The following is a 15,129-nucleotide window of genomic DNA, read 5'->3' on the forward strand; positions in this document are numbered from 1 at the left end:
AAATAAATAATTATTTACTTCGAATTTATAAAATGTTTAATTAAAATTAAGAATCAACGATCCCGGTATCAGAATCGGTAATTACACGTGTTATCTACGTAATTATTAAAAATATTATCAATAATTAGTTACGCCGTAGTGGGACTAGGGCCTCAACTTTCTCTACTCGCAAAGGCTAATTTTTATTTTTAAAATCGTACAATTTTTAATTAAACATCAATGGCGTGTAAAAAATTACGCGGTCGCAGAGTAGAGAAATCTAGTGAGTCTTTTATTATTTTAACTTTTATCTCGTATCAGTATCGCAAGCAATAAACGTATTTTTAGTATCACACAGTTTTAGTTTCTCAGATCTAAATTTTAATCGTTAATTTAATTTATGTTACTCGAATTCTCAAAAGAATGACAAAAAGAAACAACTGAGTATAATTTGGATTAAGTTAAGACAGTACGAGGAGCTAGATGATTCCGTCCACTTGTAGACGAACTGCTCTTGGACTTGCTCGCCGATTACCGATCGCTCGAACGTTCTGTTCTTTCCCGGTCTTATGAACTGTGAGAGTGCTGGAAAAAAAAAAAAAAAAAAAAAAAAAATAATAATAATAATAATAATAATAATAATAATAATAATAGATAAAATTATTACCACAACTGTGTAATAGTACTATATGATAAGATAAAAAAAAACTCACTGGCATCTGGGACCTGACTATCGTAGTCGACTTTAATAAACGTCGACATTGTAACTTCAAAGACTTTATTCTTGTCCCCGGACATTGAGATTGCACGTTTTTTTCTGCCAAACCCAACTTGCCCGTTGCTACATTCAACTCCTTGACATTTATCCAAGCAAACGTTTACCGTTCCTCGGAACTGGACGTATGTACTCTCTGGAAATTTAAAAGCTCGGAATTTCGCTGTAAGAAAGTCTCCGTCGACTGTATTGAAGTTTTCAAATAAGTATGGGTCGACTGAGCATCTGAAAAAAATTTTTTTTTATTATTAACTCCAAAATTTTTAGTTTCCTAAAAAAAAATTTTTTTTAAGATTTAAAAATAATAAAAAATTTTAAATATTATTTGTTGATTTTTATCTACGGTAAAAACAGGAATTATTGTCAATAATTGGACACCTGTCAAAATTTGGTGCTCCCACCTGTATAATATAATTAAAATACCAAAAAGAAAATGAATTAGTTATACCCATTGAAAATGATTGTTTCCTCAGCAGTTCTAGTGTCAGTGACTTGCATGTAAGTGACAAGTAGCCCATAAACAGGTGCTGACTCAGTATCTAGAAATATTTCCATCTGTAGTGGAGTACCCGGGCTAACATTGAGTTCCCCCGTGACTAGTTTACCACCTTGACGAACACCAACGCTGAGCATCGGAATTGGCGCATTTCCTTTTATTTCATCCTGGATATCAACGGTGCTATAAAATAAATAAAATAAACAACTAAATAACAACACATATAACAGAGTGGATCGCGGTTTAATAAATCACGTATTCGCATGTCCAACGTGCATGACGAACGTTCGAGGGTCCGGTGATTTATTGCAATCTAGTTCGCGACATCAAGTTCAACGCGGAAGTCTTATTTTAAACATGTTCATGCTCATGTTAATCCTGTTAATGCACCCCCTTTTTATTTTATTTATTATCTATTAACACCAAGGCGGCTATCGATTGATTACCCATCGCTGCGCTTTTTATTTATTTATTTATTTATTTATTGTTTATCATAATATGCTGTAAGATAACTGTGAAACAGTCAAACTGTTTATTTAATACCTGACAATTTTCTACTCATCTCGTAAAATTGTTACGAATCATTAAATTATTCTTCCACGCGTAATTTTTTATAATTATTTGCAACTAACTGGAAATTATGTTTATAAATTATAAATACTTTTCCGGTAGATGTATTTTTAATCGTCCGAGTTAATAAGTGATTAATTTTTAATTATTGTTAGAATAACAAAGTTTTGATATTTTTTTTTTTTTTTTTTTAATTAAGAATTTTTATTGCTAAATTTTCTAAAAAATTAAAAATAATAATACTAACTCATCTTCTTGAAATCCAGCGGGCAAAACACTTCTCTTGATAACCCCATGATCCAACCCCGAAATTTTAGTCGGTAAATCGAGCTCAGTAACGATACACTTGACAGTAAATGTGTGTTTGCCCTCATCACCGGGCTCGACGACGATAATACGGTGATAGTAAACTTTTTGTCCCTGTAAAAAGTTAAAAACTAAATAAAATTCTCTTATTCATTTAATTGATGATCTCACGCTGGCCTTGAAGGTAGGCACCAGGTGATTCACCCAGACTCGCTTTTATATAAACCTCTGAAGAATAAATTGCCCACTTGTTATGTAAATTAAGCCCACAGAATGGTGGCTCATATATTAACAAAACTTCTTAAAAGTCTTCGAAATAAAAAGTTCTAAAATAGGTGTATTTGTCATTGGAGATTAAAATAATATTTTACCGTCATTTTGTTAACAACTCGAACGATTCCGCAGCGTGACATGTTTTGTTCGGCGAGAGACAGTCGAAACGTGGCGACGCCTTTGTGAAAAACTGGCTTGCACGCCTCATCTGCGAACAAAAGGACCATGCAAAGGATCATTATTTATTACAAGTCCTGCTAGACTATTTACCGTACAAGTTACAGGCTTCAAAAGCAAAGAAGAAAGTATCCAGGTTAATATAAACAGGATGAATAATAATCTCCTAGTCTGGAGGACTCTGGTGGCATAATAACCCAGGAACGATCGTTTATAGAAAAATCGACTGTTAAACTTGATCCAGAGGATATCATCCATTATATTAATTATAAAAATTACTCCCGTTCTTTAAACGTTCGCGGATTATCTACTTTGTTTTTATTTATCTCCAATTACCGATAATTATCATTTCTTCTTATTTTTAGTCTGCTTTTTATTAGAAATCTGCCTAAGGATCTATGTCTGTGTATGTATATAACGGAATTTTTGAATTAAATTTTCGGGAGCTTCAAGATTTTCCATTTAATTTAAACTTTGCAAATTAAAATGTCAATGCTTGAATATATTTTAATATTTGGAAATTCTCAGCAATCAGAAAAAATTTAACAATAATTCTAAAAAATTACCTGGATAATTTTCAAGCTGCTGAAGGTATATCTTAGCTTGAGGACTGCTCCTGACAATATCAACTTCCATAAAATCTTGGGAGCATCTTACTTTGCTTTGCACTGAAACATAAAAACAATAATTATAATTATTAATGTCTGAAGATTTTTAAAAATAATAATCGCATGAACAAGAGAAAACAATATGTTGTGTAGGATATATCGACCTTGAGATCTGACAACACACGCCAACACAAACACACAAAAGTACTGTTGCTTTTTATTTGATGCAGCCAAGATGATTGGTGTACTTTCACCAGTGGTCAGTTGATGACGCCAAGGTAATATAACGATAGACTGACTATATATGTGTTTATGATAATACTGTGGAATTATATTACAGTAGTAGAAAGACCTTTACTTATTTTATGTCTTGTCCCAACAGCTGTTATTGCGGTGACATGCTCTCTTATAAGTACATATCTAAATGTGTCTACCGATAAACAGTACTTTTATTTATATCAATTTTATTTTACGGAACTCTGTATATCCTTTTATGTGCTTTGTGATGCAAACATATTGTTAAAATCAAAACAATATTTTTTTAAAGAAGAAGAAATTTTAATTTTTTTTTTTTTTTTTTTTTTTTTCATTTTAATATTTCTACGTTTAGTGATTCTGGATTGACAAAAAGATTTTAAAAATTAAAAAATAATTTTTAAAACTTAATTTTCTATCTCTTTGTTAGTTTATTTAATTTAAAAATAAAATCCCAACACGATTGCTTTATACTTTAATCAGCATCAGGATTTTTAATCCTGTCCGGTGTCTAGCACACGGCAATCGCGATAACTTTGTGACCAGTTTCGCTGTATGCCTGCTAATTGGTTACCGTCTCTTTTGTCTCTATTTTTTAATCCCGACATTGAAGTAAAATATATTCAAACAATTGTTAATAAATTAAAATAACCAGACAGTAAAATTGAAAATTTAAAATCTTTAGAAAAAAATAACTCCAAAGCTGCATACAAAAGAAATATCAGGAAGTAATTGTAAAAATATTTATCAACCCGATAAGGATTTCCACGGTGTCATGGTGAATGTATGGAGACTACCTTGAGCATTTTAATAATTCGATGGTAATCGTAAGTGCTACGTCACAGAGACTAGGGCGGATATATTACGTTGTCACGCAATAAGATTCTACATAGTCTTAGCCGCCTGAGCCGACTGAGAAAAAGGCGCCATAAAGAGATCATGCAGATAAATCATACAGATTCTGATAAGAGAGCTATGATAATAAAAGCAAGGGAGTTGTAAAGATAATGTGGGATTTATAACAGGATCTAAAGTTCCAAAAAGTATCGGAATTAATGTTTATTTGTCGTTCTCTGATACAGCATAAACAAGACTTGTCGATATTTAAATGGTTTTATTTTATTTATTGGATGTTCGCACGTGCCAAGATCGGCTTACAGGGTACCATGTGTCGTTGGAATTCGGAACGGGAATCGTTTATCTCGTATCCGAGCGACGTTCGTGTAATCTATGACACGGAAGCAAGAACCGCATACCGAGAAGATCAACATCAGTGTACTGAACCTTAAAGCTAGCGCTAAATGTTTACGAAAATCAATTTTAAATTTATTTGTCTTTTAAATAATTAAATTAGGGATTGTTTTCAAATTCAGTTTATTTTTAAACAAATTACAGAATTTTCCAACATTTTTATTATTTTTTTATTCGGTTGAGGGACAATCGTGTTTGGCTTTGACAAACTCTGCCCTCTGTGTTCCGTTACGGCAGTTACTTCTCGGTACAAGTTCCATTTTGGCAAGTATCGTCTTGGCAACATCCGCTGTCGTCTTGACACTGAAATAAATAATTTTAAAGAAGAAATTCATTAAATTTGGTTTGCTAAAGGACGAATTCAAAAGTTGGAGACTTACAGGCATGCCTGGACCCATGCAAACTCCTCTAGCATTACCACCACTGCTTGAGTCTTTGACACAAGTTCCAATTTGACAGGTAACATCAGCACAACAATCGCTCTCGTCAGAGCACTAAAATATTTTTAACGAATAATTTTATTGATTTATTTATTAAATGAGTTTTAAAAATTACCGGAGCGCCTTCTCCCATGCAAATTGCGGGTCCACCACCACCACCACCACCACCGCCGCCGCTGCTTTGATCTTCAGCACACTTTCCGCCACTACATTTCAATCCTTCACAACATCCGTCGTCGTCTTCGCACTAAACAAAAATACTTGAAAGTAAAATAAAAAATAAGAAAATTGAAGAAACTTACGGGAATTCCAGGACCTCAGCAAACGTCGACAGCGAATGTCGCTGCCAGAGACATTGCTATCAAAATAGATACTACTTGTGGCTTCATGATTGATAGCTTAAATTTCAATAAATTTTTTAAAATTATTCTTACAAATCGTATGTAGGCAAATAATACTTACTGTTCGAGAAGAATACTGAACTGTAAGTTAAAAGTTTGGAATCGGATATTTATACACATAATTTCCACTAAATTTCACCGAAGAGGGAGAAGTTATCTTGGTAATTTTAAAATTTAAATACGTGGTTCGCAATTTTGTCTTTTCTAATGCAAGGTTTTCCTCAGAGCAATTTTAGTTGGATAGTTTAGTTGGTTATCGGTGCAACCGTTTAATTATTATCTGCAGTAGTTACTCTTATTATACAAACAATTATTTTGAATAATTATTCGGTTATACAATTATTTTAATAAATATTCCATGAGGTAACTATTTTATAGATATTAAAATTAATTAATAAATTTGAGGACTTAAAATATTTTTATAGCGAGAAAAAAATCATCAATTTTATTGGATTTTTATATTTATTTAATAGATAAGTTTAAATTAAGTAGTGTTTATATTTAATTGGCTATTTAAAACTTATCAGCATTTCAATGACAATGACAATCGTTTAAGTATACCGTGCAATTATATTTTAATTTTTAAACAAAACTAGCGCTCTAATTATCTTAAGTGTGCTTGTTATTTTTATCAAACTAAAATATAAAAATTATATTATTCCATTAATAATGCAAATTGTCAATACTTGAACAATAAAAAATTTTTTACGCGATAAATTTCTTCTTTAAGAAATAAAAATTCGTTTACAACCGGCAGTAATTTTTTAATGTCGCTAATTTTGCCGTAAAATAACCACAAATTTTTATCTGCACTTTCAAGCATGTAAAAAAATCCGACGATTAATTTGATTGATATTAAAAATAAAAAACAAACGGGATTTTTGAATAAGTAGCGTAAAAACAATTCCAACCAAAGTGGAGATGAAGAAAGTGATTGGTAGCATTTATGTAATTAAATATATACTCTGCTATACAATATTTGAGCACGATAATTCAAAGATAACGAAAGAGGTAATCTAAAACTGGGAATATTCTTCGCGGAAACAATTAAATCCCACATGAGATCCTGATGAGTAGGCTCTGGAAAATATATTCTTCATGAACAGCACTTGCAGTTATAAGTTATAGTTATATATCAGTAGTTAGTTAGAGGTGTGTATATTATATACCGGAAGTCGCGTAGTCAACACACATTTCGGTATTGTCTCGTACCGCTTCAGCATATTAAATGTTTAAATAAAATCAATCAACAACCGTTGTAATTTTTTTGACAACTTTTATTTTAGTTTTTTTTCAATAAATATTTTTTTATTTATTGTAAAATTAAATAATTTAATTCATGAACATTAAAATTATGTTCTTAGCTTTAAACTAGCTGACGTTTTTAACAGCATGGACTGAACAGGGTTCGAATTCAGTCTTGGGAAAATTTTATATTTTTTTTTTTTAAATAAAATTAATTAAAAAAAAAAAATTCAACACCAAAATATTCCTGTATCGGAAACATAAAGAAGAAAGATACGCCAAAAGTGTTTATAAAAGTGTTTATCCTCATAAATGTGGTCAATGTTCGCCAAAGGCGAAGATTTTCGTTCCCAGTGTGGGCGATGTACCGTAATGTAACGATTGTACGATAATTGGTGAGTACCGGTTAACAAAATTTATTAATATAAAGGCTAAATAAGCCATAGAGGGCTTCTAACCTCCAAATAAAAGTAGTTATTGTTAATATGTACGATAAAACTCATGAGCTTCTTATTTTCAGAATGTGAGCTGTAATTTGTAAGCCAGTGGTTTAACGCTCTGTCATTACCATCGGAATTCGCAACATCGTCTGCATAATTACACACCATTAAAAGAGGTTATACCCCATCGGCAGGCAACAAGCCTTTATTAAAACCTCTAAAACTAGAGCATGGATCATTCTAAAACTATATCTTTTGTTTTCAAATCCACCAGGAATCGTATCTGCAACCGGTTTTTCTTCTTCTTTATTTCTTCCTATCTTTCCTCACCCCTCGGGTTCAAGAACTTATATATATATATATATATATATATATATATATATATATATATATATATATATATATGGGTGTAAATACACACCGTCCAACAAAGTTCCAGCTATCTGGAGTAAAATACCGAGTTGTGCGCAATGTTTATATCATTTCGCTTTCACGTACTCGCGATTTACCACGCAATCGCAGTAGCGGCCATTTTTACTTCAAATGATTGCTTATTTTCTACAAATTGTCCATTAAGTTACACATATTATATGCAATATAGATTTCCCACGCGTTTCTAAAGGAACAATCAATTCTGCATTAGAATAATTCGCAAGCCAGAGATTCCAACAGAGCGGAATTTTAATCGCGCTAAATTGCCCGAGGTTGATAATTAATTATCAATTTAAGGACAGTAAAATTTTTATTTATTTAAATTTTAAGGTTAAACAAGTAAAAAGTCATTTTAAATTTTATATCATCTTTTTGATAATAATTTTAATTTAAAAAAGTAAATTATATTTCTTCTTTATTAAAAAAGAAGAAATAATAAAAAATGATTAATTAATTAATTTATAAAACTCACCATTAGCTGCTGCAGTAGTAACCCAGAGAAGAAATAAATAAAAACACTTGGCACCCATTATAAAAGAATAAACAAAGATTGAAGCTATTGTCTCATTTATGCAAGAGTAAACACGGGGACACTCGTGTTTCTAAGATAAAAAATGATAAATCCTGGATTTATATTTAATATTTAATATTTAATATTTAATATTGGTATTGTGCCGAGTGGTGAGGTAACTTGGTGAAGAAAATAAAAAATAAAAAATTTTTATCATGAACAAAAATAAAGAAGAAAGAGATGGCAAGAGTCACGCGAACTGAGAGCTGATTTTTAATGCTTCTCAGATCCTTCTGGTGCTCGCTCTTTGAAATCACGAGAGATACTGACGAAAGGTTGAGCCAGTATGGAGAACCAGGTACACTTACTACTTACCTGGTAAAGTGTATGGGTGAGTTATGTGAGAGAATATACAGAACTCAAGAGAGTGGATAGTGGATAGGATACAAACTCTGCTCTTTTCTGCTGCTGCTGCTGCTGCTGCTGCTGTTGCTGCTTATGCTATTGCGTGGATTCGTGAGATATGAGAAAGTGTTGCCTCCATTATTTTAACCTTTTTTTAGGGGTTTACAAGCAAGCTTGTTAACTAACGCATTTATCTAGTCATCTAGATAAATAACTTTATTGCTTTGGAAGATGTTATTTATTTTAATTTATATTTATTTTGTTTCTATCGGCTGCTTTATCCCACCTATACGTGGGCTTTACCATGCCTTATATGGCTCTACTGCGGATATTTAGTAATAACTTTATTAATAAGATTATTCATGATATTTAATTGTTGTTATTTTTTTAAAGATAATTTAAATTTTATTTTTTTTAATTATAATTATTAAAAATTTTATTGATCCATTAAAATTATAAAATTAATGGAATTTTTTGAAACTATCAAAAGTGAAAAATTCTAAAAAAAATTTTTTATCCATTAAAATTCCATTATAAATAAAAAATTAAATTTTATTATTATTTTCATTATATATTCATAAGCAATCTCTAATTGTTATTGTTTTATTTATTTTATCTATTCTCGTATTTATAACCGTATTGCTTGTTCGAAAGTTTAAATCCGCAATTACTTAGTACATACAATAAACTATTATCATATATCCCCGTTAAATAATAATTATTTACATACAAATTTACTGCAAGTACTTTTGAATTAATAATTAAAATTTAATCGCCACTAGAAAGGCCTTAAATTATAAATACCGAATTAATGGCTACTGAGAAAAAAATTTTTTTTTCATTCTATTAATTACTATTTAATATTCATTTTATGTTTTAATAATTAAACTTTATTGTCAGAGAATTTCTTCAGTTTTTTTTTTTTTTTTTTTTTTTTTTTTTTTTTTTTAACTCTTTAATTATCGAAAGGTAAATCGTAAAGAGGTCATGAGAGTTAGTTAGTTTCTTTTTTCAAGACAATTATTTAATTAATAAAACAATTTACTCAATTAAAATGAACGTTAGTTTTTAGAATTTAGAATTTACCGAAAATAATATTTACCATTAGCCAGATAATTTTTAATTTTTTTAATTAAAATGGTCTTAATTAATATCACAATAAAATCCTCGAGAACACGACAAAGACTTCCTCAAGCCGTGAGATATTTCAAAAGAATTTATCTCTAAATTACAGAGTAAAGTGTTGAGGACAAGTAGCCGAATGGTGTGAAGTTCATTGTCTAAGAAAAATGAATAACAACCCATTAAAATTAATTTGTTGATATATAATAACTTTACAATGATAATTAGACTAATTAATAGCTAAAAATTGACAATAATAAAATAATAATAAATTTTTATTTACATCACAGCGATTAGAGTAATGGTAACGAGTGTTAGAGTAAAATAGCAAGTTAATGCTGATGAATCGGAGGATAGAATCGGTCGGTTGTTGAGAATCTGACACTGAGAGCTTCTAAAGTGCTTGACATTACCGATCGAATCTCTTGCGAGCACACACAGCTCGTATTTGATATTCATCGATTCTGGCAAATCTTTTATCTTAAAGGATCTCTCTTTGTACACAAGATCCTTCTCTAAAAGCGGTTTGTTGGCAGCTACCTCGCGGACAACCAGGTAAAAATCACCGACATCCCCTCGGGACGTCACGTACCAAGTAACCTTCCACGAATTATCCTCCTCGTCGCTGCAAAAATCAAATAACAAATTAAAAATAATATTTAATAGAATAAAATTTTTTTATAATATTTTTTTAAAGACTCACTGCTCGATATTGCGGAATTTAATGTCCGGAGTTATTTTCAATTGAGGATTGTCTTGGATCTCGCGTTCCCCACACGTCATCAAGTCCTCAGCAACATCAACAAGTCGTTTATTGACAACGTAATACGGACTCGCACAGGTCAAGTCCATCCACTCGTCTGGAATTTCCGTCAAGGTCTCCAGCCATCTACGAACTGGCTGGGCATAACAATCGCAGTGCAGCGGGTTCCCCCCGTACCTCACCGATGTTTTATTCCTCACAATTTTCATGTAACTCTCGTCGAAACTCCCCAGCTTGTTGTTTTTCAGGTCCAGAACCTTCAGGTTCGGCATTGCCAAGATTTTGCTCACCGGCAACTGGCTGAAGTGATTCCCACTCAGGTACAGGTTTGTCAGGTTTTCTGGCGGCTCGAACACGAATTCTTCTGAAAGATCGCTCAGCTCGTTGTCAGACAGGTCCAATGTTTTTAGTGATGTTAAATTTCCTATCACATCTGTAAAAAACAAATTTATTTTCTTTAAAATTATACCTCAGTTTGTTTTTTATGATACAATAATAAAAACTGTATTAAATTAATGGAAAACGCGTTTTCTGTGCTCGTGTTTTAGAACACACATTCTGCTCGTTGCCTCGATCTCATACTTGAAAATATCTTGAAAAATTTTAAGTATACTTTACAAAAAAACCTTTTAAAAAAATACTTACATCTTCGTATTTCATTGATACCATTGTGACTAAGATTCAGAGCCTCGACTTTCTTGGTACCGGTTGTCAGATCGAAAGTAACGACCGGCATACTATTGTAAGATAAATCAATTTGTTTCAATCTGTACGGACGATAAGGATCACTAGGAAAGGTTTTTCTAGTAATAAATGAAATTTTGTTGTTACTAAGATTAATCCTCTCTAATGACAAGCAATCGTTGAGTACTCCGTGAGTCTTGTTATCTAGCTTCTCCAATCTGTTATTGGAGAGATCGAGCGAGCGTAGAGATACCAGGCCCTGGAACGCGCCGTTAGAAATATACGTTAAGTTATTCCCAGTGAGATTCAGGGTCAGCAGTTGCAAAAGTCCTTCAAAAGCGCGAGGACTGATTGTCTTAATTCTGTTGTTCGCGAGGTTTAGCTCGAATACGATCGGTAGCTGCCCGAAGGAGGCTTTGTCCAGTTGGGTCAGCTGGTTGTCCTGCATGTAGAGGTACTGGAGACTGGTCAGAGTGCTGAGAGCCGCCCAAGGTGGGCGGGTTATGTTGTTGTTCTCCAGGTTCAAGGTCCTTAGGGTCAGCAAAGGGTCGAAGCTCTTGTACTGGAGATTATCTCCCAGCCGGTTGTCTGACAAGTCCAATGACAGCAGGGAGTTCATTGGCGGCCAGACATCTTCCGATGGAATTTCAGATAACTCATTTTCTGAAAAGTCCAAGTGTCCCAGCGAAATCGGCAGCTGGAAGATCTTTTCCAGGTGGTTATTCTTCACGGTTAAAGTTCTGCAGCTTGCTAGCTTCGCTAAGCTTCCTCTTGCGATATCCTTCAGCTTGTTGTAGCTCAAGTCAAGCTCCAGGACTGTCGGAAGCGAGCCAAATGTTGCGGGCTTGATTTTTTCCAACGAATTGTGCGACATGTTCAGAAATCTGAGGCTGAACAGCGTCTGGAAGATCGCTGAGTGAATTTCAGACAAGTTGTTGTGCGAAATATCGATTGTGTGCAGTTCGTAAAGTTTTGGAAAAGTTTGCCGGGGTATCGAGTGGATGCTGTTGTGAGAAACGTTCAAAACCTTCAACCCTGTCATGTTTTGCAGCGGAACCTAAAAATTAAGACTAATTTAGCAACAATAATATTTTGGGACCTAGAAATTTCTTACCTGGTTCAATTTCGTCAACAAATTGTAACTGAGTTGCAATTCCGTCGCATAAGTTGCACTATCAAAAGCAGTTTTGGCAATATTCTCCAATTTGTTGTAGCTCAAGTCTAACATAGTGATGTTTGCGCAATTCTCAAAAGCTCCAGCTTCGATTTTATCTATCGCATTTTGCGACAAATTAATCTGCGTTAAAAACAAGTCCTTGAAGGCCAGTTTCTCAATCACAGTCACTTGATTTTCTGAAACGTCGATTAAATCAGAGAACTGGAGCTGATTGAACATCTGATAGTCAATCTTTTTGATTTGATTCCGCGCTAGATCGATGGTACCGATCCTCGTTATCGAGCCAAAGGTCCCGCGACCAACGTCGTTGATCTGGTTGTCACTCAAGTACAACCTGCGAAGAAATCGCATTCCTCTGAAGGTGTTCGAGTCGAGTTTTCTGATCTTGTTGCTTCTCAGGTTCAACACCTTTAGAACTGTATTTCTTGCAAAGGTCCCGCGTTTTAGCTCGCTGATCGCGTTGTGCGAAAGATTGCAGGAGCCCATTTTCGTAAGATCCGCAAGATGAGAGGGATCCAATTTGCTGATGAGATTGTGGGACAAATCAAGAACTTCAGTGTCTCTCAGACCCTTGAATTGGTTCCGTTTCAGTTCACCGATTTTATTGCCATGCAAATCAAGATGTTTTAGTTTCTTGAGCGGTATCAACGCGTCGGCGGGCAGTAATGATAACAATCCATCGCTAATTTCTAATTTCTCAAGCTTTCCCGCGAGCATACTCCCACTGAAGCTGTTCCCAGGCAGTGTCGTTAATTTGTTTCCCTTTATTTTTATAATCGATAAGTTTCCTAATATCTGCAGCGCCTCACGGGGAAAACGTTCCAATTCGGTTCTCTCGATGTACAATTCTTGAAGTGTTCTATTAACTCCGCGAAAGCTGTGCTCCTCGATCGACTTCAGCGGAGTATCGATTATCCTTATTACGCGAACATCCAGCGGATAGAGCGCTGGTCCGTAAAATCTAGCTAATATAACAATTTGTCAGTCAATTGATAAGTTAATTCTACTTAATAGTTATTTATTGAATACTCACCGATGTTACATTTGTAGAGCGTTAATTCCTCTATGGGAGCGGCTTCATTTCCCAAATTGGCGAATGCCAGACTCAAACTCGCTAGGTTCGTGTTTTCGCATCTTATAAATAGACCTGAGTCACTTCCTCGCAGGCATTCACAGGGGTATATGTAAAGATGGTCTTTTGGGCATGTGTATCGCGGTCCCGGTGGTATGTAACCACCCCTAATTGGCAATACAAGTACCAGTAAGACCAGTTGGATGATCAGCATCTTTCTGTAATAAACATTCATTTTATTATATCCTTTAATCACTACCCACGTTTATTACGGCTCAACAATCCAGTTAACATTTTAAATAAAATTAATCACAATTTTATATATTATTTTTATTTGATTTCTTCAATTACATTTATATGATTTGAAAGAAATTAATCTTTTAAACACTTGAGATATGAATCAAAGGTCGCGGGTTCAAATTCCGGCTCAATCATTTGAATACATTCATTAATTTTTTAATCTAACATTAAAAATAATTAAAATATTCTTTTGTAAAAAAGAAAAAACTAACAATACAAGAAAAATTTCTACTATTTAAAAGAAGAAAAACAATTCCCATGATCTCCATAAATAAAAAAAAATATTATACGGAATTGAAACAAAAAAAAAAAAAAAAAAAAAAAAAAACAAGTTGGCTTAGTTTTACAATTTGCGTAACCATGTCGAGTAATAGGTGAATGTAGACACCAACGCTCGTCATGCTCTGTTGGGTCTGCGCGGTCATTGCGTTTACTTTTATTAATATTAGTATCAAGGATTAAATATTTACCAGATAAAAGGAACTAGCATTTAAATATAATCAACAATGAAGAATAACAAAAGTTCCGAGTTAATTAATTTTTTCCGAATGAAACCCGTGTCCTATTAACAGCCTAGCTTCCTGAGAGATTATTCCCAGTAATTACCAGGAAATGAGAGCACGTGTAATTAATGTCATGACAAATTTAATCTTTTAATGAGATTTGTGACAGAATTTTCTAAAATTCACGGAAAGAACAAGATTATACTCAGTGATATCTATAGCGAAAAAAAATTTCAAATCGTAGCTAGTATAATCCAGATTACAATGAGTATAATCTAAATTATAATGAGTATAATCCAGATGTCACTCAGTATAATCTGAAATTTATTTAGCTTTTTGTTGATTTTATTTTGAAAAGTTGATTTTATTTTAAATTACCGGTCAGCCTTGGAGTGAACATTGTCCTTAAAAACTAATCTCGATTCATAAATAATAAACGCCTGCGTTGCTTGCATTGAAATCACTAGATATTAGATTTTTTTTTCACATTAATTTAAAAATGTCGCTAACTTACAATTACGCAAATTAAACCGCTGGTTTCTTAAGCTAGGTTTAATTAAAGAAAAACAATTACACGAACCTGGAGTTTGATTCACATGAGGATCGATACTGAAATAGTTGGGCTTCTCGTAAACAGGCGCATAACTGCGCGGTTTATTTATTTATTTATCGGCAGTAACTATTTTTAAAAATTTATTTAAAAATGTTTATAACTATTCACGTGATTGATTCATAATTGTTTCTCACTGGAGTTTCTTTGAGAACTGAGTTCTCGAAGCAGCAACCCAAGAAAGTCCGAGGCAAAGAGAAAGGTGAGACGTATACCCACCTAAATGTCCACCTCTTTTCCTGCTGGATGGCTTTCACGTTCTCCATTATTAAATTTCGAAAATATATTTATATATTTATTATCGACAGATAATATTCATTTTAAAATAAATTCT

The 15,129-nt window shown here is 33.1% G+C and overlaps 3 protein-coding genes across 6 annotated transcripts in view; 1 reads left to right on the forward strand and 2 right to left on the reverse strand.

Annotated features, from left to right (window-relative positions):
- The window catches only part of Mccc2 (methylcrotonyl-CoA carboxylase subunit 2), a 50,090-nt gene that overhangs the window by 2,610 nt on the left and 32,351 nt on the right, over positions 1-15,129 (forward strand). The window lies entirely within an intron of this gene.
- On the reverse strand, positions 11-8,470 carry Qsm (Zona pelucida superfamily protein qsm). Its single transcript, XM_074251452.1, has 7 exons — positions 8,121-8,470; positions 3,143-3,244; positions 2,498-2,607; positions 2,068-2,240; positions 1,203-1,433; positions 693-979; positions 11-564 (listed from the first exon to the last, which is right to left on the reverse strand). The coding sequence occupies exons 1-7, from the start codon at positions 8,176-8,178 to the stop codon at positions 395-397; spliced, it is 1,131 nt and encodes a 376-aa protein (XP_074107553.1). The 5' UTR covers positions 8,179-8,470; the 3' UTR covers positions 11-394.
- Positions 9,764-13,596, reverse strand: Conv (insulin like growth factor binding protein acid labile subunit convoluted). The gene is made up of 6 exons (XM_074251198.1): positions 13,340-13,596; positions 12,248-13,271; positions 11,095-12,190; positions 10,390-10,882; positions 9,970-10,311; positions 9,764-9,844 (listed from the first exon to the last, which is right to left on the reverse strand). Exons 1-6 carry the CDS (start codon positions 13,594-13,596, stop codon positions 9,838-9,840), a joined length of 3,219 nt encoding a protein of 1,072 aa, XP_074107299.1. The 3' UTR covers positions 9,764-9,837.

The sequence above is a fragment of the Cotesia typhae genome, unplaced genomic scaffold (assembly GCF_013202065.1).
Source record: "Cotesia typhae breed Kobodo isofemale line unplaced genomic scaffold, CoteBio_Ctyphae contig_69, whole genome shotgun sequence".
Classification (NCBI taxonomy): Eukaryota; Metazoa; Arthropoda; class Insecta; order Hymenoptera; family Braconidae; genus Cotesia; species Cotesia typhae.

What these genes read in the sequence shown, in the direction of transcription:
- Conv (XM_074251198.1), bottom strand. Translation starts at nt 13,596, where the DNA reads ATGCTGATCATCCAACTGGTCTTACTGGTACTTGTATTGCCAATTAGG. An exon ending in TACAAATGTAACATCGGTGA is followed by an intron (nt 13,272 to 13,339) that starts GTATTCAATAAA and finishes TATATTAGCTAG; the next exon opens with ATTTTACGGACCAGCGCTCT. An exon ending in TATCAATGAAATACGAAGAT is followed by an intron (nt 10,883 to 11,094) that starts GTAAGTATTTTT and finishes TGTTTTTTACAG; the next exon opens with ATGTGATAGGAAATTTAACA.
- Qsm (XM_074251452.1), bottom strand. Translation starts at nt 8,178, where the DNA reads ATGGGTGCCAAGTGTTTTTATTTATTTCTTCTCTGGGTTACTACTGCA. An exon ending in GCAGCTTGAAAATTATCCAG is followed by an intron (nt 2,608 to 3,142) that starts GTAATTTTTTAG and finishes TTTTGTTCGCAG; the next exon opens with ATGAGGCGTGCAAGCCAGTT. An exon ending in TAGTCAGGTCCCAGATGCCA is followed by an intron (nt 565 to 692) that starts GTGAGTTTTTTT and finishes TTTTTTTTCCAG; the next exon opens with CACTCTCACAGTTCATAAGA.